Source organism: Phascolarctos cinereus, unplaced genomic scaffold (assembly GCF_003287225.1).
Source record: "Phascolarctos cinereus isolate Bilbo 61053 unplaced genomic scaffold, phaCin_HiC Scaffold_3;HRSCAF=262, whole genome shotgun sequence".
Lineage (NCBI taxonomy): Eukaryota > Metazoa > Chordata > Mammalia > Diprotodontia > Phascolarctidae > Phascolarctos > Phascolarctos cinereus.
The window spans coordinates 30201804-30229666 of record NW_027555736.1 but is presented as its reverse complement, the minus strand read 5'-3'; the positions used below and the strand labels follow the sequence as shown (position 1 = coordinate 30229666).

Sequence of the window (27863 nt, the reverse complement as noted above, 5' to 3'; positions counted from 1 at the left end):
TCTGTCATCTTCCGTCATGAGCTGGACGCGGGCGGCCCCGGGTCTCTGACTGCGCCCCCGGAGCCCAGGCAGCCCCATGGCCGCGGTGTCGGCATCGGCGGCCCCCGGGGCCGGAGGAGCGGGAGCCGGGAGCTCGAGCCCGCCGCCGGCGGCGTCCGCTCGCAGGGACTTCTACTGGCTGCGCTCCTTCGTGGCGGGAGGTGAGGACGGGGGCGGCGGGGCGGAGTCAGGAGGCATTAATGAAGCACCAGCTGTATGCCAGGCGCCTGCTGAGCTCTGGGGCCAGAAAGACGCCAGAGGGTCCCTGCCCTCGAGGAACTCGCAGTCTAATGGGGTGTTGGTAAAGTCCTGCGGCCGGCGGGGCAGGCGTTCGAGGAGGTCGGGCTTTCCGAATGGATTTCCTCCTGCGGAGTGATGAGTCCTGGGGCTTGAGGGAGCCTGGCCGGGAGATGACGAGAGGGCTGTTTGGGGGCTCCAGGGGCGGAGGGAAGGCGCAGTCTTGGAGTCCCGGGGCTCCGAGAGGAAAGCCGAGCCTAGGCTGGCTGTCAGCTGTCCTTCAGAGAGGGAAGGAAGCTAGAGGCTGGGTGGCTGGCTGGTGAGGTAACTGGGTCCTGGGAGTCTGGGGGAGTTAAAGAAGTCGGCCTTCCAGAGCCCCCGACCCAGGCTGGGTTTCCAAGACCATAGCCATTTTAGGGGCCCCTGCATCCCAAGGTGCCCCTGAGATTGGAGGTGCAATGACATCTGGTAATCGCACCGAGTAACTCCTCTGGAACCAGAGATCTGCTTGACATCTCCTGGAGCATTTCTGGATATGGCTTCATTTCCACCAGCCAGCTGTTTGCCTTAACACTCTTTCCTCGTGCTCCTCAGCCCCCTTGTTTACCCCTAGAATCGCGGCTCTTCCTGCGCCGGGATCTTCCAAGAGGCGAAGGGGAGCTAGCGTGGGGCAGTGAAAAGTGCTAGATCTGGCCTCGAAGGGCCAAGAGACAGAGGGGTGGTGCGGTGGATCGAGTGTGCTGTTCTCCATGCCTCAGCTGTGTGACTCTGGAGAAGTCACTTAATCCAGCCTCAGTTTACTTATCTGTAAAATGGAGAAAATAGCACCTACTTCACAGTGATACTTCATAGGATCAAGAGAGGTAACAGGAGCAAACCATAAGGTGCGATATATACTTTTATTATTATTGGATCACAGAACTTAAAGAAGGGACCTTAGCACAGTGCTTAGGGGCTTAACAAATGTTTGCTGATGGAAGAATGAATCCCTAGTTTTTGTAAGGCGTAACCTTGGCAAGCCTTACCTTTTCTTTTGGTTCCCATACGTGTACAGTGAGGGGGTTGTATAACCCAGCAGTCCATTGTACCGGGCTGCCTCAAGCTTTTTTAGTCACTTCTCACTCCTTCCCAGTTTCTTATCCAATAAGATGGCCTTATCCAATCCAGGAAACATTTTTAAACACCTTTTATGTGCCAGACACTGTGCTAAGAGCTGGGGTAACACTTAATAGAAGGGAAAATAGTTCCCACCCTTAAGGAGCTCACTGTCTAATGGGGGGAAACAATCAGGAATTCTAACTGAACCACTATGTTCTGTTTCTAAAGAGAAACAGATTGAATGCCTTGGGTCGGAGTTGGTAATGGCAGGGAAATTATGCAGACCTGACTTCAGCCGAATGGGCACACACCTGGAGCAGTTCTCTGGCTGTGCTAGAGAGCCTGCAGCACAGAATGGTCATGACTAGTTTTACGGACTTCCAAGAGGCTTTTTCATATCTACTCCCTATTCATTCTCACCCTTCATAGGCTGGCTGTCTTTGCTTAAATTTTTTTTTTCACTTAATTTGATAAGACTTTGGGGATTTAGACGTGATAATTGAATGTCTTGGTTAAAAAGCTTCTCTGTTACTATAGCAATTTTATAGGACAAGGACAGGACTGAACCTTTGATTTTACTGGTATATATAACTTTCAGGTGAGGAAAGTTCCCCTACCAGTGCAGGTGGTCCTCTCTGCATTTTATAGAGAGTTGCTTAGAGTGCTGTTGCCCAGGGTCACATATATGTTTCAGAGACAGGGCTTGAACCTGGTGGCATTGAGACAGAGATCTGGGCCAGGCATTAGGAAGACCCGTGTTCAAATCTCAAGACATTTCCTAGCTTTGTGACCCTGGGCAAGTCACTTCACCTCCGTTTGCCTCAGTTTTCTCAATCTGTAAAATGTGCCTAATAATAGCATCAGTTCCCCCCAGCCCCACCCATGGTTGTTGTGAGGATCAAATGAGAATATTTGTAAAGCACCTGGCACATAGGAGGTGCTAAGTAAATGCTCTTTCCTTTCCCTCATTGAACTTTGAGGCTAGCTTTCTAGTTGTTATGCTGTTCTACCTCTTAGCAGTTTTATAGATTTATTTTGTCAGTGCAGTGGGCCAATATAGAAAGAAGGCATACCCATTTGTAAAGTTCCTATTTCCATATAGTCAGTTATCTTAGGAATTAGCCACAGAAAGTTCTTAACCCCAAACTGGTTCTTAACCCTAAATGCATGTGCCTTCCTGGCCTGGAACTCAGAAGACCTGGGTTCTAGTCCCAGCTGTGTTGTCTTCTGAGCTTCAATTTCTTCTTCTGTGAAAATGCCTAATCTACATACCAATAGGAGGACCCACGTGTACAAAAATATTCATAGCAGCTCTTTTTGTGGTGGCAAAGAATTGGAAATGGAAGGGATGCCCATCCATTGGGGAATGGCTGAACAAAATGTGGTATATGAATGTAATGGAATACTGTTGTGCTATATGAACTGATGAACAGGCAGACTTCAGAAAAAGCTGGAAAGACTTGTATGGACTGATGCTGAGTGAAGTGAGCAGAACCAGGAGAACGTTGTCCACAGTAACAGCCACATTGGGAGATGACTATAGACCAGCATATTATTTGCTTTCTTTTTTGTTTCTTTCTCATGATTTCTTGGATTTATTCTAATTCTTTATGACATGACTAACGTGAAAATATGTTCACTATGAATGTATATATAGAACCTATATCAAATTGCACGCTATCTTGGGGGGGGAGAGGGGAGTGATGGGGGAAAATTTGGAACTCAAAATCTTATGGAAGGGAATGTTGAAAACTAAAAATAAATAAATTTTTAAAAAGAGAAAAATGCCTAATCTATCCCACAGGTTTATTTTGAAGATCAAATGAAATAAAATAGGGATGATATAAATATTTTGTTTTTCCCAATTACACGTAAAAACAAATATTTTAACATTCATTTTTTAAAAATTTAACTTCCAAATTCTCTCCTTCCCTCCCTGTATCCCAGAGACAGTAAGCAGTTTGATGCAGGTTATACACGTGCAATCATGCAAAAGGCATTTCCATTTTAGTCATGCTGTAAAAGAAGACACAGACCAAAAAAAAAGGGAAAAATAGCTTGCTTTGATCTGCTCCGTGCCCCTAACTCCTGAGATGTGGAAGGGATAACTGTGCAATCACGCACAATAACTTGTTCAGCCATTCCCCACTTGGTGGACATCCTTTAAATTTCCAGTTCTTTGCCACCACAGAAAGAGCTGCTGTGAATATTTTTGTACATGTGGGTCCTTTTCCCTTTTTTTGATCTCTTTGGTTTTCTCTAGTCCTTTTCCTAATTTCTAGGGTGTGGTGCCTGCCCTTCAGCCAAGAATTTTTATCTCATCCAAATTCAATATCCTTTTTTTTTTTTTTTTAGTGAGGCAATTTTGGGGTTAAGTGACTTGCCCAGAGTCACCCAGCTAGTGAGTGTCTGAGGCCGGATTTGAACTCAACTCCTCCTGACTTTGGGGCAGGTGCTCTATCAACTGCGTCACCTAGCTGCCCCCTTTTTGATCTCTGGGATGCAGACCTAGTAGTGGAATTGCTGGGTCAAAGGATATGCACAGTTTGATTGTCCTTTAGGTATAGTTCCAAATTGCTTTCCAGAATGGTTGGATCAGTTCACAATTCCAGCAACAGTGCATTAATGCGGGACAATAGAAATATAACAGTGTTTTAATTGGTGCTTATTGGACTTTCCTTGCTGATTATTCTAATGGTATGTTGTGATGGTAATGTTTTGACAGTGTTGAAACAGTGGAAAGAATGCAGGGCTACTGGTTTGGAGTTTTAATCTCGGCTTTGGCATGAAACTCTGTAAACTTAGGCATACTAAGTCTCTGGGCTTCAGTTTCTTCGTTTCTCTGTAAGGAGACTGGCACGGATGCCTGCCCATGCTCAGCTCAAGCATATTGTGTTAGTTCTCTGAATCTATGGACTTTTAAAAAAATGACCCCCATTCTGTGACTGCTTTTCTTCCATGAGTTCAGATATCCCAGAGTGCTCTTTGTCAGCTGTTTGAAATGGCTCCCAGAGAGGCCTCGTGGCTCAGCGTAGAGGCACTGGCTTGGTGGAAGGAGGCAGCAGTCATCCAAGAGCACCATGCTGATGGTCATCGAAAACTTGCCCAACAACCTGGTGCAGTAGGGTCTTACCATTGGAAAGGATACTAATACCGTCCTCTGTTTTAGGCACAAGGCTTCCAGAAACAATTTAATCTAATGTTAATCTGATAAGTCATTTCTGCCTTTAGATGTCTACACTGGCGTAGTTGACCCATGCTCTCCAACATAGACGAGTTGAGGTAACATTTCTGTCAATGGCTCTCAAAACTTTTTGGTCTTAGGACCCCTTTACTAAAAATTATCAAGAACTTTTGTTTCTATGAGGTTAGATCTGTCCACTTGTATTGGATGATAGAATGGCTGGAAAACTTGACTTTAAATCCAGCTTCAGATTCTCACTAACTTTGTAACCCTGGGCAAGTCACTTAAACCCAGTTTGCCGAAGTTTCCTCAGCTGTAAAATGTGGTTAAGAACAACAGCTGTCTTGAAGAGTTGTTGTGAGGATCAAATGAGAGAATTGTAAAGAGCTTAGCTTAGTGTCTGGTACATGGTAGGCTGTATAAATGCTAGTGGATTTGGGCAGAATTTGAATGTGGGTCTCTTTTAAGTTCCAAAAAGCTATTTTTATTAAAATATTTAACCTCCCTAGGCCTTGGCTATGTTTTATACTACTACAGTCCTGTTTTATAATCCTACAGAGGTTGGAAAGTCATTATAACCTTGAGCATGGATTTTTTGACATTTATACAGAGTTTTCAAGTTGGCAGAGTGCTTTATTTGGGACATTTTGTGTTATTTTATTTGAATATCTTTGTGAGAAAGGCACTATATAGAAATAACATTATTCAGGTTATCCACATTTTGCAGATGAAGAAATTGGGGCAGCATTATTTGCCTGTGGGCATACAGCTAGTTAAGTATCAAAGATATTTGTTGCCTGGATGGTAGCCTCATTTAGCCCTCTACTGTTTAAAAACAAAGCCAGAAAACCCCCCAATAAAACACAAAAAACAGCAGAGTGAGTAGGGCAGCCACAGTGTTGTTTTTATATGTGAAAGGAAACAACCTTATTTCTTTTTTTATTTTGTGTGGTCATTAGATATTCAAGCTCAGGTACTATTAGGAATGCAAGTTAATCTTCAGCGAAATATTTAAAGTAACTCTGTAAAAGTCCCCACATGTTTGGATTAGGCTTCTTTGTCTTGAAAACATGTATAAAGTTTTGACGTGGATTTTCTAAGGAGGGGATACAGCCGACTTGAAAAGCAGCCAGCCCTCTAGGAGTCAGAACATCTGGATTTGCAGAGCCCTTGTCGCTGACTTACCGTATTACCTTTGGCAAGGTCCTTAACCCCTGGAGACTGAGTTACCTTGTGTGTAATCTTTGTTTTGTCTGCCTCCCAGGGTTCCCAGGAGGACCCACTGCTTTGTTAAGGCATCAAGCCCCCTATGGAGATGAATGAACTGTTTCCTGTGCATGTTTTTATGTTGTGTCTAAAGTGTCATGCGAGATTTTACAGAATCCACTGTCCCGGTTGTGCAGAGGTCTGTAACAAATATTCACCTTTCCTTTCTCTTGTTTTTAATCTGCAGGTATTGCAGGTTGTTGTGCCAAAACCACCATCGCACCTTTGGATCGAGTGAAGATATTGCTACAAGCGCATAATCACCATTACAAACATTTAGGTGAGTCGAGTGATTGCTTTTACCAGGCCCAGGGGAATGAGTACTTAATAAATACTCGTTGATTGATTGCGAAATGAAAAGCCCTAATTAATGGCTCCAAAATGTAAAACTGCTCCACATGAGAAGTTTGGTATCTGAGAAGTAAAATAGTGGGAGCATGTTTGGTTTCTTGCATAACTCAAGACCTTTCAAGGCCTGGTCATTAAACTGTGCAAAAGGTGAAGGGGAATGGAGCCAACTGTGCTGATTGGTACCAAGTTGTTACTATTTTTGTTTTTTTTTTTAGGGCTTTGGGTTTTTTTCTTCCAGGAAGGAGCAGGAGAAAGAAAATATGAGAGGATGAGAATTTGAGGAAGAGAAAGAATATGAGAAAAACAGAAAAAAAGTTTAAAGGAAGGATCTGCAGGGTTGAAGTTTTTAGTATTTAGTATTAATACAGTAAAATCTCAATCAAATAATGAATGTTCAATTAATCTGTTGAATTTTAAATAGTTTACTTCCCATAAAGTCATTTCCATGGTGTTAGAAATAGCTGATTTCTTTAGCTTTGGCAAATAAATCAATGAATGCATTCTTGGACCAGATGTAATATTATGAAATAATTGCTTTAAAGTGTATGAAGTTGTTGTCAAACAGCTTTTTAATATGAGGTAGAATCAAACTCTCTTAAGTTCTGAGCTCTAACCATTATACCATCTAGCTAGAAGGCACACAGACTAAAGTAAAAAGCTTTTAATTTAGGAACTTCACTGTAGCATGTAGATTGTCTGGGTATCTGTGCGCAGTGTGGTTTGCTATTGTGCTGTACATAGCAGTTTTGAATTTTTTGTCTTATGCCTACAAATTCAATGCATGATTGTATTTAGGGATTAATTTTTCTTTTGTATTAGTATTTTGAAAGGAAGTAGAAGGTAGAGAAGAACTAATATGATCAGTTATGTTATACTAATGTTTAGAAATTATTTTACATGTAACTACCTCTGTCTAACTTGTCTTCTATAACCAGCACACACTAATTGATGTGTGTTGTTTTAGTTTGTTGATCTGCGGTCTTGAGATTGTATATTCACTTAGAATCCATGATCCCTGGGGGCCAGCTGAATTGTACAGCCTGCTCCACAAGACTTACGAAATTTGCAGCGAAGATTTTACAGAATAAATAGTTGAAATCTAATATGTAGCCTGTCTTTTAAAAAACAAAACCAAGGATACGTGAACATAAAAGCCATTCATTATATAATGGTGTCATAAGACCAAAGTCACATCTGGCCACAGTAGGAGAGTGATAAAGATAAGATAAATTATTGGCTCTGACACAGATGTTATTTTAAATGTGCAGAAGTGGTTTATATACATCTCATTTTAAGAGAATTGTTAGCTTTTCACTTGAATTTAGGTAGGGTTTTTTCCGAATGGAATGAAATTAAAATATCTTTGTTCCCATTCCCTCATCTCTCCCAAAAGAAATTTACTCTAGGTCAGAATAAACATGAGATATTTCAACCTAAAATATTTTTCTCACATTATTTGGAAGGTTTTAGGATTTAGTCATGATAGAGTAGAAAGAACATTGACTTAGGAGGCCCAAGTTGAGGTCCCAGCTTGCCTTTCTAGCTTTGTGAGCTGAATTCTCAAGATTCTTGAGGTCTCTGGACCTCAATATACTCCTTAGTAAATAAAATGAGCAGAGTTCTCAAGTTCTTCTGCTAAAAACTGTTCATTCTGGGCTACCTTACTAAAGTAAGAAAGGCCTGCCTACTTCACGTACATTAGTGATTACTGCATGTAAATTCCTAACTGGATTATGACAAGTAAGTAGCAAGGCCTTCCAAAGGAATTACATCTAAATTCAGTTTATTGAAAATTTTTACTTGTAACATCTATAGAAATGGAGAGAGCTGGTCTGGGTGCAGATCTTAGCATGGTGAGACCTAAGGCTCCAGGCTCAGGATTTCTGAAGTTCTTGTTCCTGTAAAATAGTAAAGTTGGTATTTCTGCTTTCCCCTTCTCTGTGTACCTCCCTGCCTCTCCACAGCTCTTGGTACTCTGTAATCTTTTATATAAAGTAAGGGAACTATAATTTTAAGTACTGGGATAATGTTAAAAGTTTTATTGAATCATTAAAAGTATCTTGATAATGGAAGAATGTCAGAAAATTTTGCCTAATTAACAATCTGTGCTTGAGAACATCTGTCTAAATGGTAAGAGAAAAAATTTATTAACAAGATTTCATGGGAAGTGCCTTTCTTATTGCTAATAAATAGCATAAGTAACACATGTATAAGCAATAGGAGACCAGAATGCTACATTTTTTAAAGGTTGGTTTTTTTGGACTAAGATGTGCTATTTCCTAGTACTAACACTTCAATGGAATCCTTATAATAATGCAAAGTGGTAAAACAAAAAAACCAACATTTCAGCTACAACATATGACAACAGCAGCCGCATACGCAGGGTCCATCCGTGTAGCTCACCTCTCTACCGACCCCAGTGTGGTTTCATCCCCACACCAGGTCTCTGTAAACCAGACAAGATGTGTTTCGTTTGAATACTTATGGCCTTAGTGTTGTTCACTGTATTATTAGTGTGTATGTTGTTCTCCTATATTGTTTTGCGTCTGCGTCAACTTCAGACAAGTCTTAGCATCTTTTTCTGAAGTAGTGTATTTCATTGCTTTTGGCACAATAACGTTCCAGTCTGTTCTCTGACATCTTTTAAGCCGATTTGCCAGACAGTTCCTCCTATGTAATGTATCATATAGTAATATAAAACTGTACAGCTTGCTTGTGCCTCTCCCATACTCTTTGTGATCCTTCTCTTCAGTTCTTTGGCAACTGGTGTTCTATGATTTGCAACTGTATATCACCAGAAGAGTATTGGTTAATAGATGAGTCTTTGTTTCATTGAAAGTAGGGGTTACTAAAAAACTGCAGTTTCTCAGAGGCTACCTAGTTCTCCTGTTCCATGCTGTTCATTTGGATTTCTGCTTTACCCCTGGTGTTACTGGGAAAGCTTTTAATGGTTCTATTACAAATACCATCTCTTTGTTTTAGCTCGATACTCTTGTTTAAATTAGCGTTAAATGCTTTAAAAAAGGATTGTGTGGAATTTTCAGAAGTGTAAATGGGGAGGATTATTATGAAATGAATGTGATATAAAATCAGAATGTTTTAACAAAGCATTTTAAATCTTTAACGTTTGGGCTAGTTTTTAAATCTGACTCATCATTTTTGTACCTACTATACACATTTCTGTTACCAAATGCTTAAATAAAAGAATTTGCTTTAATTTATGGCTTTTTCTTGAGTAGATAGGATGATTGCTTTCATTTTGTGATATTTATTGTTACATAACTTATTACCTTTTGTGTAATTATTTCTGTGAATAAAATGATTATGAAACATTTTTGTCTTTATGGTATTGTGTTAAATGTTGATGGCTTCTCCATTTTGAATTTGAAAATCTCTTTTCTGAAAAACAGGAGTGTTTTCGGCATTGTGTGCTGTTCCCAAAAAGGAAGGCTATCTTGGTTTATATAAAGGAAATGGAGCAATGATGATTAGAATCTTTCCATATGGTGCAATTCAATTCATGTCCTTTGACCATTATAAAAAGGTAATGTAACTGTTGTCTTATTTCCTTACCTTAGTATTTGCATTTGACTAGTACTGAGAATACTTTTGCTTATAAGCAAGCCTTTAGAGTACTCTGGTTAAGGGCCCATAAATGTTGCAGGAACACACATGTCTGACTTCTGATTGTTCTGTTTGTTTTTAAGTTAACCTCCTTTGGAGCTTGATGGTTTAGAATCAGAGCTAGTCAGCTTGTCATTATTCCTGCTTAGGAATAATGCTTAGAAGCATGGCTGATCGAGGGTAAAAATCATTCCTGTTGGGCTTTAGCATTTGCCCCTGCAGCAAGCTACTCCTTATTATATGGACTAGAACATGTCATAGAATATAAGCCCTGAGATGGCAGGTACTTTAATCTTTTCATCCTCCAGCATCTAGCGCAGTTATGTAGACGAAGAGCCACTTAATGAGTGTCTGAAAATTTGATTATAGCAGAATGTGATGTTTGGGGATGATCTGGCTCTGTGAAAGTCAGGTAGTCCATGGGGTCTGCAGTGACCATGCATGCTGGCCCTCTTCTACTTCTCTGCCTTAGTTATAGAATTGCCTCCAGTGCGGAGAGTCCACTCAGTTATCTGTTCAGTCAGCTGGTGTCCATCAGTCTGACTTGAACTCAGGTCCACTTGGCTTCGAGGCCAACTTTGTCAGCCATAGTACATAGCCTTGTTCCCAGAAGATGCAAACAAGGCATTGCAGCTTACTTACCACACTTGCTATTAGGCAGCTCCCTGGTGGCTTTCTAAGGTACAGAAGCTTCAGAGCAAACATTTAATCCATGTCTTTCATCGCTTTTTGTTTTATAATTGTAAAGGGCCTGGCACATAGTAGGCACCATATAAACTCTTATTCCCTTTTCCCTTGGTTTCATAACTTGGAATGTTGTATTCTATTGTACCTTGCAGAGGCCTGCAGTATTTTTGTTACTGACTTACTTATTGATCTGTGATTTTATGAGATGTTCAGGATGAAAATGATCCTTTTAGCCTATTTTATTGAATTTACTATTTATCTTATAGTTAATTACCACAAAACTTGGGATTTCTGGACATATACACCGGCTAATGGCTGGCTCCATGGCAGGTAGGAATGTGTATATTTTAGTTCTATAGTAATAGATACATTACACATAGTAATATGTATGTATAGTATATGTAGTATACATATAGTGATATGTTGTCATATCTTCCACAAAAATACTTCCAGTATTAATTTTTCTTGTATTATTTACCATATCCATGTGCTTATCTTTAAGACTGGCTACTTTATAAAGAAGGAAATGGCAAACTATTTCAGCATCTTTGCCAAGAAAACCCGAAATGGGGTTACAAAGAGTTAGATATAGCTGAAAAACCACTGAGAGACAACTTTATAGAAAAAGGGACAGTTCCTTTATGAGGCCCTTTAGTAGCCAATTGACTAAGACCCTTGGACCCCGTGGGAGGTGATAGCAGGGACACTAATGAGGGGAGGTGCTTTGGGCTGAATACTTGTGGTGTTTCAGTCTCTCTCTGAGCTTCTTGTGTGGTCTGAGATGATGGACTCTATTCCAGATGATAAGCAGTAACCCTCTAAGGCCCTGGTGTGGCAAGGCAAGGCTGAGTTGGGTAAGGAGCCCCATTCTAGCTTAAAAAGCACCAGAAATCCTGTTGTGGTTCTCAGCTTCCTTAATGCCATTTATCAGGGGCCCTCCAGAGCACTCATGGGAGCCTTTTGATTTTGTTCTCAGGCCTCCTCAGAGACTTCCTGGATTCACCTCTCACCTTGTTGCCTAGCTTCATGATGACATGCGTTGTCATCAAACCACTAGTGGTTTGAAACTCATGGTGGTGGTGTTTTTAAAAAATGGTGAAATTTGGTACTAAAATTCTAAAGAGGTTCTGACGAGGTGGAGTGATAGGGTAGAAAGAATGTTGGCATTGGATTCAGAAGACTTGAGTTTAAATCCCACGTTGGCTGCAAAGTTGCAATATGATGTTGAATAAATCGCTTAACCTCACTGAGCCTCAGCTTCTTAATCTGTAAAAACGGAATAACAATAGTTGCCCTATTTCCCAGGTTGGTTTTTAAAGCAAAGCACTTTGTAAATTGTAAAGCCATAGGATTATATGGGCTATTATTAACAGTAATACTGGCATCATACCTAGTATCTGTATCTGATCACTTTCTATTTTAAGTAGCTGCTTTGTGTTTTTTTGACCTGCATATTGCTCACAATTTGATGTAAATTTTAAGCATTCTGTAATTCGCCAACTAATTCTTTCCTGCAAGTAATTAAAGTTCAGGGATAACTTATTCTTTGTGCTGAAAAAACAAAACAAAACAAAACACTTGTGGTGCTTGCCTCCTGATAATTTGCGGACTCTACCAGCTGAGTGGCCCAGGGGCAATAAAGTAGAAGTAACTATAGCAGCAGATGTTACAGTCTTTCCTCAGTTACAGTGTATAAAGAATAGACTCAGAGGAAGCATCTTCCTCTTACTGCTATACCCTGGTATTGTGTTTTAATATAACTTTAACGAAAACGTTTTACTTTTTCTATTATGCACCTACAGGCATTAAGGGATGGAAGGAGGGGAAAAAAGTGCCGATGAGATGTATTCCTTCCTTGGAGGACTTGGGAATGTTGGGATGTAGTCCATCCCATAATTTTAATACCAAATACCACATAAAATGTAAGAGAGACAAACAGTGATGTGTGAGGTTCAAGGGAGAATTTACTTACTGGAGGCTCAAAGAAGACCTCAAAGAAAGGAAGATTTGAGTTGGACTTAAAAGGAGGGTTGGGATTCCACAGCAAGGGAAGAGAAGGATTACAGTGTGGTACTTTATTCCAGGCTTTTTACTTTTAGCTCACTGTGTACCACATAGCTTCTGGGGGTAAAAAGCAAACAAACCAAAGCTTTGCAGGAAAGCTGCAGGATGACGTTTGACAGGAGTTAGATCCAAAAAGACTTTGGGCTTTTGTGGCTTGATATAAGTCCTTTGGTGTTTCTGCCCTTTACTTATTGGGCAGTGTCTGCTCTTTCGAGGACGTGCCCACTTCACAGAAGCACAGCTTGAGTTTACTTTGTGGTTAGTGTTTTCACATTTGTGTGAAAAGATTTTGTGATGAAAATGATTTCAGATACAGTAGAGGCAGGGCAGCATACTAAGAATGTCTTTTTTAAAGAAACCTTTGGATCCCCCAGAAGTCACACTTAGGGCTCTGGCAGCCCTAGCCCTGTAGGATTGCTTCGTGTTTAGTACCAGCCCAGGAGAAGCAGAGACTTGACTCATTGCATGTAATTAGATACAACATACATTTTGTTTACATAAGTTAAAGGATGGTCTGATTAAAGTGGAAATGTATCTTTTTATCTCGCTTCTCTTAAACCTTTGAGAGATGATTTTAGCTAATTTTTTGTAGGCCACACAGTCATTTAAAGTTTATGTATTTGTAGAAGTTTTTTAAAAAGATGTGCTTCCCCATAGCTTTGTAAGTTTCATGTGTCTCTTTTAAAACTCTAAGGAATTTCATCATCCTTTTCCTTCCCTCATCCTACAACTACAATCCAGTATGTCTTGAGTCTTCCAAGAAGGCACAGAAATGAAGAGTCAAGGTTTCTGTTTTCAAAGAGTGAGCCTTCCCCTTGTTCTTTGTGTGTTCCTCCTCTCCCTGAAAACATTCCTTCTCTTTCCTTCTGCCAGTGGCCATTTACCATTAAAAACCCCAAAATAATGATCAGTGTGATGGAGGCAGAAAATAAGGTGTCAGAGATGAGTAAGTAGATGGATGAACAGATTTGCCTATTATCTATCTATTGGTTATTCCAGTTTTGGGGGCAAACTTGATGAGTAGGCCAAGGGTTAAGATTTTGGTAGTAGGGAAGGGCTGGAGTCATGTAGGTGGGGTGCTAGCTCCAGGCTCCCACTGGCTCACTGTAACCCTGGCATGTTGTATATCTCTAGGACTCCTTTTCCTGGCATATAAAATGGGCATAATAAAACCAGTGTTATAGATTAATGATTACATGTGAAAGCCCATTGAAAAGTCAAAAGCACTAAACAATTGTGAAGGTTTATTAATAAACTAACCATGCCATTGACTGACTGCATGTTTTTAGATGGGCTATCTGTGTCATTTTCCCTTTATATACTTAATCTCTACAAAGAAATAAAAACATTTATGTCGAATGTTTCTATTCATTTACGAAAGGCAGAAAGGTTTGGAAGGCAAGTGCTCTGCCCCAGTGCTGTCCATGTTTTTAAAAGTACCTTGAAGCTTGTTTCACAATTCAGAAGTAGATTCTCATATGCATCTTTTCCCCCCTCCCCCACCCCACCAATACTGGCCTATCTCCAAGTGCTTTTGTTTCTTCTATTTTTAATTATAAGAACTGATGGTCAAATTTTAAAGATATGTTAATATCATTCATGGTCATGCTCTGGCTATCCAGTTTGCAGCTTTTAAGTCCCAGATGGCGTTTTTACCTGCCACCTATGACTCTTGGGATCTCTTAATTTCTGTATGACTGGACTATTTTATAGAAAATGGTCCTGGAGCTCCTGCTTAGTGTGCCTGACTATAGTATCTCAGTAATTATGAGTTCTACTTTAGGCCTTCTCTGTGTCTTATTTAAACTGACAAGTTCTATACCTACCACCCCTCTGGTACAACACAAAAATAACCCATTTTTTTGAGTTGTGATCTGTATAGATTTGCTGCATAGCAGTCTGACCCAGGAGTCTTATATGAGATGGAATGTATAGGAAAGAAGTCCTAAGCACTCTTGAGCAAAGTTGACCGAGCAAGGTTCCTTATGGGAAGATCTAACTCATCCTGGAATTGACATGTCTCTGCCTTGCTATCAAAGTGACGGCACACTGTCCCCCTGCTGTCTGATTCACCAATGAGTGCCACTGATCCAGCCCTGCAGCCCAATTTCAAGGCTGTATTTGGCATAACTGTCTTGCCTTTTCCTTGCAGTTAATTTCTTTATCAGAAAGTCCTATGTACCATTTTCAGTTTCAGAATATTCATATTCTCTGATAGATTAACATTGGAAAGTTCATTAGAAACATTCTTTGAAACTTAAAGTTTTGAAATTCTTTTGAAACCTGGAAATTGCACAGTGAGGTAGATCCATTCTGAGCTTGACAGATAATTGGGTTTTCTTATTTTTTAAAGAAAGCTCATTCTTTTCATTTGACTTCTGTTTACTTTGGGTATTTGTCATTGTCATTTTATCACCCAGTGTTCTACTTGCTGGTGATGAGCATTCCTGTGCTCAACAATCCGACTCAGTCTGTATTTAAAGCCTTTCCAGCTTGGTAGAACTGAATGCTGGGTAATAAATACCCTGTAAGTTTGTAAGGATGGAAGGAGGACTGTGGAGAAAGATCTCTTCTCTTCCTGTTCATCTCTTAGACTCTTCTTAGACAGATAGTTTCTTCATTAAATTCTAAGCTGCTTGACTGAGGAGAGGTAGGATTCACACACAGAAACACAAACTCATCTCAGCTTGATTGAAGGTCTTGTTGCTTCCTGGTAGGTGAAGACATACTGCTGTTTGTATTGGATTGTAGTTATAAGATGGGGGAAGAGGAAGGCTGTCATCACCAGTATTTCTGGTAAGTAGCTTTAGATTTCTCTTGTTTATTCATGGACAGCTATTATTGCTTTACCACCTAGCCTGAAACCAGATATGAAAAGATTAAAGGCCACAGACCTGACCTGTGGGGCAGGTTCTTTCAGAACCTGGTTTTCACTGGACTTCTTTATCAGTTGGGCAGAAGGTACAAACTCCCTCTGGTCAGGTCAAACCTTCTCACTGGCAAGAAATAGCTCAGAAATAGACTATAACAACTATTTTAATCTGAACTCAAACTATAGAGAGGTTTCTTTCACTGGCTACTGAAGGGGTTTTGAGTATCACCTTCAGAGAAGAATCCTAGCTTAATCAAAATATGTAAGTCAAGTTGAAGTACATAAGCATTGCAAAAAAAAATGTACTTTTCTGAGTTCAGAAGACTGCCGTGAGTCTAGTGGATTTAAGGATCACAGTTAAGGATCATTTAGTAGATTTGTAAGGATTTATCCAGTTTACACAGTGGTAAAAAGCAGAACCTGATGGTATTCCCAGCCTTGTTCCATCCCTCCTATTAGAAACCATCCCTTGGTTGAGCCTTGGATGTTGAATAGATACCTTGCATTGGTGTAGGAGAGAAGAAGGAAGCAGGATAGTTGGAAGGGATTGAAGGGTGAGAGAAAAGAAAGGTCAGCACAGGTAATGGAGAATGAGGAGCAGAGAAGGAGGGCAGTGATTTAAAGGAAGAAGGTTCATGATGATGACTAATAAAGGTAGGGTCAGTGGAAGATAGAGGGATGGAAAAAGAATGAAGGAGGGAAAAACTGGAAAAAGTTAGGGACAAAGTTAAATAGAAAAAGATGGGAGAAATGGTTGTGGGGGAAGATAGTTATGAGGGGCATAAAATCATATGCATATACCCACAAACACATCTTATAAATTAGGATGTTGAAAAAATTTACAAACATTTACCATACATTTTTCTTTAAAATCAGAGCAGGGAGGAAGGAGAAAAATATAGATAGAACTATCACTACAGAGAAATAGCTCTAATTAAGCAAAAAAAAAAAGGAAAATGCTATAACTATGTAACTTTAGAAGTTTCTGAGGACAAGTATTTTGCAATGACTTAAATGTTAGGTTCTCATTCATTTAGATAACCTTTGCCTGAAGCAAGGCTCTCTTATGTTAATTTAGATTTAACATAAGATTTACTACAGAAAACCCAGAAAAGCACTTTGCTTGGTTGACAGCATTGTTAATTACCAACAATCTGGTAAAAGTGTGCTCTCTTGAATGTACTTGAAATTAATGAAGCTTTTACTTATAAATTATTTAATCATTCTAACTTTAACTTGTTTAAATCAGCATTTCTATCAAAATAGACTTTGTTGTCCTCCTTAAATACTAACTAAACTGCAAATCAACAAAATTAAATTAAACACTCACTGCAAGTGAGTCACTATCTTAAACCCTTAGATCCAGCAGGACAAAACCGAAGCAGTCCCTGCCCTTAGGGAACATCCATTCTGCCAGGGGTTAGGACAGGCAAAGGATAGATGGATGAATTTAAAGAGCCATAGAGTGCTTATCTCTGGTAGAGGGAGATCAGCAAAAATGACTTTGTAAGACACTAGGGATTCTGCTGATCATAGGTGAAGAAGCATTCCAGGGGTGGGAAATGATGGCCTGGAGGCATGGAGGAAACAGATAAGGTACTGACTTAGCATGTAACTTGGTTCACTTGAGAGCCATATTGTGGAGTATGCCTTGAAAAGCAGGCTGGCCTTGTAAAGTGTCAGATTCCCAAGGTGAGGAGATTTTAAGTTAGGGGAATGACGTAGTCAGCTCTGTATTTGAGGATTCTCAGTTCTCAGCCTTGTGGAGGATGGTTTGGAGCATAGATTCCCAAAGAGGATGATAACTGCCTCCCTAGGGGGGTGCTAGAATGATCCAGGGGGGCAGTATTTTTTTGTAATGATGCAGATTTCAAAAAAAAAAACCACTAAAGGGTTTTTAAAAAGTGGATTTCCATGGGGGCACTGAGTAATTTTTGTTTTAAAGGGAAGTGGTAGGCCAAGTAAGTTTGGGAACCACTAGACTTTAGAGATGGGGGAGTGTGGAAGCAGGGAGACCAGTTAGGAAGTTCTTAGAGTAATCTAAGTGAGCCTCAACTGGAGTAGAGAAAGGGATTGATGCAAGAGAGGTTGTAGACATAGAATTTAAAGAACTGTTAAATAATGAACATAGGAGCTAAAAGGAGAGGATGATGTGAGTTTGAGGTTTCACACCTGGATGACTGTTAGGTGGTGATTTAGTTAATGACAGAGAAGTTTGGGGGGAAGGGTTTGGATTACAAGATTTTGGGGGAGGGGAATAGGAGATCTCTTTTGGACTTAGTGAATTTGCCATGCTTATGGACACCTAAATAGAGGTTCACAGCTGGCAATAGGTGATACAGGATTGTAGTTTAGGAAAGAGATAAGGCTTTGATGGACCAATCATCTGCATAAATATTATTGAACCCATGATGGGAAAGAGTGTAGAAAGAGTAGAGGTCTGGGGTGAAGTGGATAGAGCTCTGGCTCTGGAGTCAGGAGGATCAGAATTCAAATTCGGCATCAGATATATAACACTCACTAGCTGTGTACTCTGGACGAGTCACTTAACCCCAAATGCCTCACAAAAATTAAAAAAAAAAAGTAGAAAGAGTAGAGGGCGGAAGACTGAGCCTGGGGGACACTTAGTGGGTGAGAGAGTGGTCTGGCCAAGGTACCAGGGAAAAGCAGGATAGAGGAGTGTAATGGAAGCTAGGGGAGGTGATATACCCCAGAGGGGATATTCAATGATGTCCAGACTAAGTTGTTATTGTTAATCATTTGTATAAGGTAATCTGGGGGGAATAAATGTTTCACTTTGTAAACTGTTTTATGTGTACTCTTCTGCAGTAAGAAGATACAGGTGAGAAAACAGATCTGCTCAGCGTTCTTTTTCATTGGTTTGACATCACCTTCTGTTCCCCCTGAGTGAATTGTAGGATTGACAGGTTTAGATTTTTAGGCAGCTCACTGAAAAGAGTTCAAACTTAAGAAGAGGAGTCATTGCAGTGTCATTTTGTAACTGCGAGTGAGGGAAAAGACTGAATTTAAGCATTATGCCTCTGAAATCAGTTTTGTGGGGATTGGAATCCACTTAAAAAAACTAAATGACATTATCATGACTGAACCAAGAGAACTGGACATTTGCTCATGTCAGTCATGACTAATGTAATGTTCATCATAATAAAATGTCAACAAATTCTGCCGTAAAGCCTAGGCATTCTGTTACTTGCTGAAGGAGTAACAAGCATCTGTCAAAGTGAGTGTGGAAAAAGGGGCCATCCATATAAAATCCAGGGTTGCAGCCGCTGGGGATAGTTCCCTGTGCACTAGTTGAAGTCTTCTGGGGACCTTCATGCTTTTGACTATTAGTAACCGTTCAAATGATCATATACTTTTAGACATTTGAAATGTCCGCAAGAGAGTTGGGTTCCAACTTGACCATGAGTCTGTTGCCAATACCAGCATATTTGGAAAGTAAACTGGAAATGCTGTTGTCATCGTGATGGAATAGAAATGTGGAACCGAAGACTTGAGTTCAAATTCTTGCCCTGCTACATATTATATATTTGGCCTTAGGGTTTTTAAGCTTTTTCTAGCTCTGAAACCTCTGAGTTGCCGGCAGATCATTGTGAAAATAAAGGAATCATAATGTTACTGCCTTGCTAATGTGTGGTATTAAGATAGCTAATAGCTTAATTTTCCTTAAAGTGCTTTTAAATCTGTTGTACTATTTTTTATTTTTTTCTACTCTCATTGTAGTCTCTTGAGTTAGATAGGGACAAGTATTGGCATCACCATCTTAATAATACTATTCAATCATCTTCAGTCTTCCAGTTGGGGAAGCATGGGAATAGATTTCTTGTAGACTGATTGTTGGGATACTTGCATATGTCTTGTGATTAACCTTGCTAAGTTAAGAGACTCAGAATGTTCTTGCTAGCAACATTGAATTATGACTGCTTGTTTCTTATTAATAGAAGTGTTTGTGAGAGTTTCTTTTTTCCCTGCAGGTATGACAGCAGTCATCTGTACTTATCCACTTGACATGGTTAGAGTTCGCCTGGCCTTCCAGGTGAAAGGAGAACACACATACACAGGAATTGTTCATGCATTCAAAACAATATATGCAAAGGTATTTCCTTTTTCTCTCCTTCCTTTCTGTAACATCTGCCTTCACATTTGGTAAAAAAAAAAAAAGCATCATGAGATGAATTTTAACTTGGCCTGGGAATTAGGTAGACCTCAGTTCAAGTCCTAACTCAGACCACTCATGTCTACTGTCACGTTGCATAACTTCTCACCACCCCCAGTGGTACTGAGAACGTAAAGTACTGAGAAAGTAATCTGCATCAGTAGAGAAAGTTTCCCCGTCAGAGTTCTTTCACATCTATCAAATCACAATTCTGGACCCAAAACAGTTATTATCTTTTGGGTAGATGACTGAGTTGAGAGATGTCCTATCTGAGAATGGGAGAGGAAAGGACTACTGTGCTATCTCCTGGTCAGACCAGACCTACCAGAGCATCACGCTCAAGTCTGGGCACACATCAAGCACAGCAGTGTCCAGAAAAGGGCAGCCGGGTAAAAGTGCCTACGCCATGTGGGCCTGGTGAAGAGGAGACTTTGAAAGACTCACATGTGGAAAAGTGATTAGATTTCTTCTGGGCTCCAGAAGGCAAAGGGGAGCATTGCAAGGAGGCCAAGTTTGACTCGGGGTAGTGAATCTTGCTTTACCAGAAGTCTTTAAGCAACTTGTCTAGAATGTTGTAGACTTTTGCATTCTAGTCTGTGCCACAGAATACTTCTTTGTTGTTGCTTTCTTTAAGTTCATCATAACAAGCATAACTTAATCATCCATTTACTTTTTCCTTTAAAAGGAAGGTGGCTTTCGTGGGTTTTACAGAGGACTGATGCCTACTATTGTAGGCATGGCTCCCTATGCAGGTATGGATTGCAGTTTCTTAAAACTTTTCAGATAGAACTTGAGTTTGACAGTCTAAGTTAGAGGGAAATCTTTATTTTAAGAAAGTAAGTAAAAGAAACTAAAAACTTAGATTCACTCTGAACATATTAAACTGTGCTGTCCTTCATATGCTAAGATGGGCCTCTTGGCCTATCAAAAATTGGGTATCCATTTTGGAGTTGTTTTTCTAGTTGAATTGCCTTTTGCTCTTATGCCATCTTCCTTTCTTAACAACTGTTCATGTGGCTGTCAGAGGGAAGAGTATCGTCTGTAACTGGGCCTTATGGAAATAGACTCTAGAACTTTGGTCACACTAATATCAGGCTAACTGGCCAATAATACTATATAGTGTTTGTATAAACAAGTAAGAGATGACCCAAGGATTAGTTATTAGTTCTGTTACTATAGATTGCTTATTATTAATAGTTTAATTGATAAAATATATCTTTTGTTTTCTGAAATCACAAGGATTTTGTGGTAGTGTATTTCGTAAATTTAGATGGCATAAAGGTATTGTGAATATTGGACAAATTTATAGCAATTCTCAAATTCCGACACTTTATGGTAATTCAATCTCATAACTTGTTAAGAACTAGGATAACATTCAGCAAGGACCAGTAACATTGTATTTGCCACGGAGTTATTTAATTTCAAGTGGTCCAAAATAGAGATCTCCGTTGCCTGTTTTAGTTTATGTGGAAAGTATATGTGCACATCTGGTTGACCCTTTCCCCCCAAAACTGGATTCTTCTCATGTTGGCAGCCCTGACTTTGAAGACTGAAAAGGGGCATCAGGTTAAAAGGCAATTCCTTATAATGTCTGAATTTTTTGACTTGAGTATTAATCTGAAAGACTGCTTGAGCCTGAGGTAACATCCTAGGTTTGCCAGTAGTTGCCTGGGGGACTCACTCTGGACTTCAGTTTCCTTACATAAAATGAGATGGCTGAATCAGATTGAGGGTTTTTTAACCTGGGGCTTCTGAACTTTAAAAAAAATTGTAACTTTAAATAGAATTGGTTTCCTTTGCAATTTTGTGTATTTTCCTTAATGCCTTAGTAAACATTGTTCTGCATATGGGTCCTTAGGCTTTACCAGACTGCCAGAGGGGCCAAAAAAGCATTGAGAACCCTTAACCCTGATGATCCCCAAGGCCCTCCCTGGTTCTAAATCTATGATTTTGTAGAAGGAAATATGTTTTTTAGTGGAAATATGTCTTGTCAGTTACATTTGGCACCACTGCTTTTCTAATATAGCTGCTAGAATGTAAACATTTCGTTTTAATTTTGTGCGAAACTATAAATGATCGAGACTATACTATATAATAGTTCTCTTTGGTGAAGTTTGCTTATTGTGTGTGGATCTATATGACTCCCACTGGTTTTCTTTAACTTGTGGATAAACTTTATATTTTTTAGTGTTACTAGTGGTAGAAATTGTGCATTAGGCAAAATGTGATAGTCAGGAAAGAAGAAATGCATTATTATGTACTTAAAATAACTTGAAATAATGCAATGTACTGTTTTTCTGCTCTTGTTAAATATTATTGTAAATTTACATTTTATTTTTTAGGGGTTTCATTTTTTACTTTTGGTACCTTAAAGAGTGTTGGTCTCTCCCATGCTCCTACCTTGCTTGGAAGACCTTCATCAGACAACCCTAATGTCTTAGTTTTGAAAACGCATATCAACTTGCTTTGTGGTGGTGTTGCTGGAGCAATAGCACAGACAATATCGTAAGTTTCCTAACCAGCCTAATTTAGGAAAATAACCTGGAATTGCATTGTACATAGTATGTATGTGTAGGACACTAAACTCTTACATAACTCTCCTTTTGAACATTAAGCTTTTTCTGTCTTAAGCTATTCGTAACCAGGAAAACTTATTATAAAGTGTAAGCACTATCATCTGAATTGTGAAAACCTCCAAGGTGGCGCGTATATTTGTATATTTTGAGTTGTCTTGCTGGTTTCAAGTAATGTTCATCTTGTAATTCTGTGGAGAAAGTAGTTTGGTATGTCTGCCTTTATTTCATTCAATAAACAATAAACATAAATATAATAATAAATAAATATAAAATAAATATTATAATGAAATTATATTAATTATAAAATTATAGATATTATGTATTATAAAAATAATATTACATAAAAATAAACGTTGTCCTTTAAAAACACAACAAGAATTTTCTCCCTTCCAGTCCTTGTTGTATACTTTGTTTTCTTCATAAGAATCTGTGAAATTTCAGAAAATTAAAGGCATTGGAGTGAGCTTTCTTCCCCTTCCTTTTTGCTTTTATGTAGGTCTTACTATCTTTCCTCCTAGTATCTCTGCACTGCTAACTAACCCCTCTGCCTGCTTCTATGGTTGGTTCTGTTAGGGATCTTGAATTCACATACTCATGACCATCCCACTCTCCGCTTAGTTTCTTCAACCATACTTTTTGCTATGGATTCTCCTATAATGATGTTTTTTGTTGTCTCCCCAGGCCCCTTTTTGACCCTGTTACTGCTTTTCTCCATTTCACTGACAAACTTCCAGATTCTGTGAACTCCCCCCCCACCCTCCCCCCCACCTTTCTTTACCGTCTCTGCTTTCTGCAATATGTCTTCCATTCCCACACCCTCACCCAAAACTACATTGCTGAATGAAGGCCTTTCTTGCTAAATTGAGAAGACCCCTTTTTTTCTCCATAGTACTCATTACCTTTGCCACTAGGTAATGTTTGATCCTGTTGACTTCCCTCTGTGACTGTTCTTTCCTCCTACTCCTCCAGTCTTTTTGAGTATCCCTTTCTGGTTTCTTTGATTATACTTGTTCTTTTCTTTTCTCAACATTTCCCTAAGATTCAGTCCTTGGATAGCTCTACTTTTCTTTTAATAATTTGGTCCCTAGGAAAGCTTATCCAGTCTTCCATTTGTCCGTTATTCATTTCTCTCTTTTTTTTTTTTTATTCAGGCACCGCAGTGCTGTCTCTGTCTCCAGGTCTAGCCTAAGCCACAGTCATGCATTTTCAACCCTCTTGAAGAAATATTTGTTCTGCCATCACCTCAGATCTCCCCCTTAGTCAAGCCATTGATAAGCACTGATTAAGCTGGTGTGTTTGGCACTATCCTGAGCTAAGAATGCAAGGATAAACATCAAACAACCTCTGCCCTTCCAGAGTTGATATTCTCATGGGGACACCAACAAGTGAAGAAAGACAGAATAGACAAGACAATGAATTCAAGATGGTTATGGAGATGGGGGGGCACCAGGGCCTAGAGGGTGAGGGATCAGGAAAGGTCTCTAGCCAAAGGTGATACTGGAGGGGTTCCAAGCAGCAGAGGAGAGGAAGGGAGAGTGTGTTCCAGGCGTGGGGAACAGCCCGTGCAAAGACATGGGGGTGGGAATTGAAGCATTTGTGTCAGGCACAGCAGAGAGTCAGTGTGACTGACCTGTGGGGAGTATGGAGGACAATGACTAAGAAAACTGGACAGTCAGGAAGGGTCCAGACAGAGGAGCTTATATCTGATCTAGAAGTGAGAGAGCCTCACGATCCCAGTATTCTTTGGTGCCCGTGGACCTTCATCAGTCATCAAGTCATTTCTTTTCATTCTGACTTTATCAGGGGGAATCTGGACTCGGTGACCTGAGGTCTCCTGCTCTAGATCTGTGATGCCAATTTGGTCACTTCGTGGCTGCCATTCCTCACTGCCCTCACGCCAGGCTCCTCAAACTTCCTGTTGCACTTTTCCCCCTCCATCAGCCAGCTCTGTCTTCTGAATACATCTTTGTCCTCTGTCCGTGATGTTTACCTCACTAAATGCTTTGCCCCCTCCCCAGTCATGCTTTTCATTTAAGGTCCCACACTTCCACGTTCTCCAGATTTAGCTAGTTGTTCACATTTCTGGCCTCTTACAATTCTTGTCTGTGAAATTGTATATTGAATTGCCTTGTGTTGTGCAATTTTCACACATGGGTAGCTTGGTTATAAACTCCTGGAAGCTTAAAACTGTCTACCCTTCTCTTTTCTCAGAGACTTGCACACAGGAGAGTGACTCTGTAATTGCTTATTGAATTGAACTTAAAAAAAAAAAGCGAATGTACTTTAGTTTGCCTTTTTTCTTCCTTCAGTTATCCACTTGACGTAACCCGTCGTCGAATGCAATTAGGAACTGTTCTCCCAGATTCTGAAAAGTGCCTGTAAGTTCTACGTACCTTTTGGTTGTCATTAGAAATCGAAGTTCTTAACATTACAAACAGGAAAGCAGGAGAACCGCAGAATTTTGTTTTTGGAATGGGTTTTAGAAATCATTTTGTCCCACCCTTTCATTTATAAATCAGCTCAGAGATTAACTTCTCCAAAGCCACATATTGGAGTGCTGATAGTGATAGAGAGTCCAGGATGAGAGCTTACCAGGCTCTAGCTCATCATCGGATCTCACAGGGCTCAATCATTTTCATCATGTACTTTGCTAATGGCAAGCAGGGTTCAAATTTTGTGTTGAACAGTTTTTAGGGGACAGTTAACAGAGTTTGGTCAGGGCTTTTCAGGGGCTCAGAACCTTTTTTTAAATCTATTTTTTCCCCCAATTACATGTGAAGACAATGTTTAACATTAATTTAAGTTCCAAATTTTCTCCGTCCTTCTCTTGCCTTCCCCCTCCCTGAGATGGTAAGCAATTTTATATAGGTCATACATGTGAAATGATGCAAAACATATTTTGAGACTTTTCTTATAAAGCTCTTATTCTCTCAAGACCAAGGATGCTTATGGCAAAGGTGAAACTCCAAGTCCTATGGGTTAGGAAGTGAGGTAGTTGGACGGTCTGGGGAGGGGCTAGTTTTTATTGCTGACTCAGATTTGAAAACTTTTTTATCTTTGACTGAGTTTTATTTCCATTATGTTTTCCTGGCCTTCTGCTGATCATTCTGATTTGAAAAAGAAAGGGAAAAATGCAGCTGTTAATGTATATTTTGGAAAGGCAGCCATTGGGCTCTTCCAGATAGTACTGACAAAAGTGATACCTCCCTCCAGTTTCTCACTCTTGTGTCCTTGCTATTACTGAGAACAGGGTCGGTGTTGGATATGTGTTTTGGGTGTCCAAGGCCTCAGTCCATGCCTTGCACATATTTTCTTAATAAACACTTGCCAAATGAATGTATCAGTAAAATTGCTCACCCCTGGCTGCAGTGCACCTGCCCACTTTGACATGACAGCTCCAGGGTGGTCGATTCTTTGTTAAAACAGCATTTGTCATTTCAGTCACCATTTTAGGGGCTTGAGAAAGGTCATTGGTGCCCCTCCTCCCCTTTTTACTCTTCCCTGATGTTATATTTCAGTACAATGTTGAAGACACTGAAGTATGTCTATGGACACCACGGCATCCGCAGAGGACTCTATCGGGGCCTGTCCCTTAACTACATCCGCTGCGTTCCCTCCCAGGCTGTGGCGTTCACAACCTACGAGCTTATGAAGCAGTTTTTGCACCTCAACTGAAGTCACATTATTCCTTAAACTGTCCAGGGCCAGACACATGTATATCTGGTATATGAACATTTATAATGTTTTATGTTTCTTTTGGCAGTGGAGGGAGGGAGGGTGTGTGTGTGTGTGTGTGTGTGTGTGTGTGTTAAGTGAAGTGGAAAATCACTCTGTAACTGCAAGCCTAGGCACTTTTTGTTGTTGTTGTTGTTTTAAGCCAGAAACCAGAAGTGCTTCCTGTTGTTTTCTGATGCCATAATTTGTGGTTTCCTGATATAAAACTCATCCTTAGGCCGACTCTGGATGTTTTATTAAGTTAATCAGTTTCATTAAAATAACTAAATTGTCTGAGAAACCAATGACAGATTAATTGGTGTCCATTATAGATTTTCCAAGATTTGCTCTTTAGCTTTATCATGTTCTTCCAAGCTTTTTTTAGCAATCATGGCAAGAAAAAAAGTCCCAGCCTTATGCTGACCTTAATGAAAAATTATGCTGGATTTTAAAATGAACTGAGTTCATTTTTTAAAATAGATTAATAATTTGTGATTATTATAGCAAGAATGTGTATTACAGTTTTATCTTGCCCCGTTGGGTAAGTGCATTGTACAAGCCAGCACGGAAAAGGTGATATTTTGTGGGTGGTGATGGTGGTGGTGGTGACTGATTTCTTGTCAAAAATAATATAATGTGCCATGGGATAAAAATATTATTTTAAAATAAAATTATAAATGTGACATAGTGACAATGATTCAGAAGCTAGGTAAGCTTACTTGCAGGTGTTATAATAAAAAAAGTTATCTGATACTGTGGGGTATTTTACATAATTTTTTATAAGAGACAACGTATTTCTAAAATGCGCTTAGGAATGTAAGTAAAAAAGACTAGCCCTGAGAGGTTTTATTTGTAAAAGTGGGTTGGTTTACTTCTGTTACACAAGATGTGTACAGATAGAGTGAAAGCATTCCCGATATTGTCAATATATGGATCAAATGGTATTTGCTGTGCTTGTATATACATTAGAATAATATGTGCATTAATATATACTGTATCAAAATGTTCTTCCATGAGAGAGACTTCTGTTGTGTAAATTTACTTAATGGAGATATTGAATATAATTTCTAGTGATCTCCTGTTGTTTAAAAACAAGCAAGTTAAAAATGTCTGGATTCATTCTTTGTAGCCACTTGTTGTCATTTTTATTTATTGTTGTAAATATCATTTTAGAGGACATGATATGTAGAATCGTTGCCATGAGATGAGTCATTAGAAAATTAGTTGAAATCATTGTGTGGTTTGGGTTAAGAGAATGAGCATTTCTGGTGTGGTCTTTGTAAATTTGGAAAAAATTGGATGAATTGTTAGCTTTGTTTTGACATCTCATCAGATAAATATTTGTTTGATTTATAAACCTTCCAGTTGATGGAACTGCATGTGTTCCTAGAGCTGTATATGTTTCCCCTTCTGGGTTATGCTATAACTAAATATTGTCAGGCAACCTTGAGGTGATTTAAATTGCTAAAACAAATATCTTCCATTATCCCCTGAAAAGAAACTACAAATGTTTTACTGAAGGAAAACTTGCATTCTGTTCCATTTCTAGAATATGTTCAAAAATTTAATGATAAATAAATATGTTTTAGTCATTTCGAAATTTATTTCCTTCATTTATAAATTGTAGGTTTCATTTACTGCAGTGAAGGCCTTTACAGGAGATTATTAGAACAAAAAAGCAGTCAATTCTCCCTTTCATTAGAGGTGTTATTTTGACTGGGTGTCAAAAGAGTATTGAAAACTCTTGCAGACAGTTTTGCTGAACTTTTTTTTTTTAATAAGGATGGGTTCTATTGGGAAATAATTGTTGTATAAGAGAATAATGACTCTGTTGTATTCTGAAGGGTGATATAAATAGATCTCATACCTTCAATTTAAAGGGTGGAGCCTTTTTAAGTTCTTAACCCTTTAACATTGGGTCAAAGTCTTTTTAGAGAACTGGGCAGCTAGGTGGTACAGTGGATAGAACGCCAGGCC

At 39.5% G+C, this 27863-nt stretch overlaps 1 protein-coding gene across 2 annotated transcripts; it reads left to right on the top strand.

Annotated features, from left to right (window-relative positions):
• The first annotated feature begins 76 nt into the window (after positions 1-76).
• On the top strand, positions 77-27486 carry SLC25A16 (solute carrier family 25 member 16). Of its 2 annotated transcripts, none has more exons than XM_078150749.1 (9): positions 77-200; positions 6012-6104; positions 9586-9719; positions 15268-15346; positions 19415-19536; positions 20282-20348; positions 21939-22101; positions 24482-24550; positions 25691-27486. In XM_078150749.1, the coding sequence occupies exons 1-9, from the start codon at positions 77-79 to the stop codon at positions 25845-25847; spliced, it is 1008 nt and encodes a 335-aa protein (XP_078006875.1). In that variant the 3' UTR covers positions 25848-27486. The 2 variants fall into 2 exon arrangements, with proteins under 2 accessions (XP_078006875.1, XP_020830838.1); XM_020975179.2 differs by lacking the exon at positions 15268-15346 and adding an exon at positions 10753-10816.
• The last annotated feature ends 377 nt before the right edge of the window (positions 27487-27863 follow it).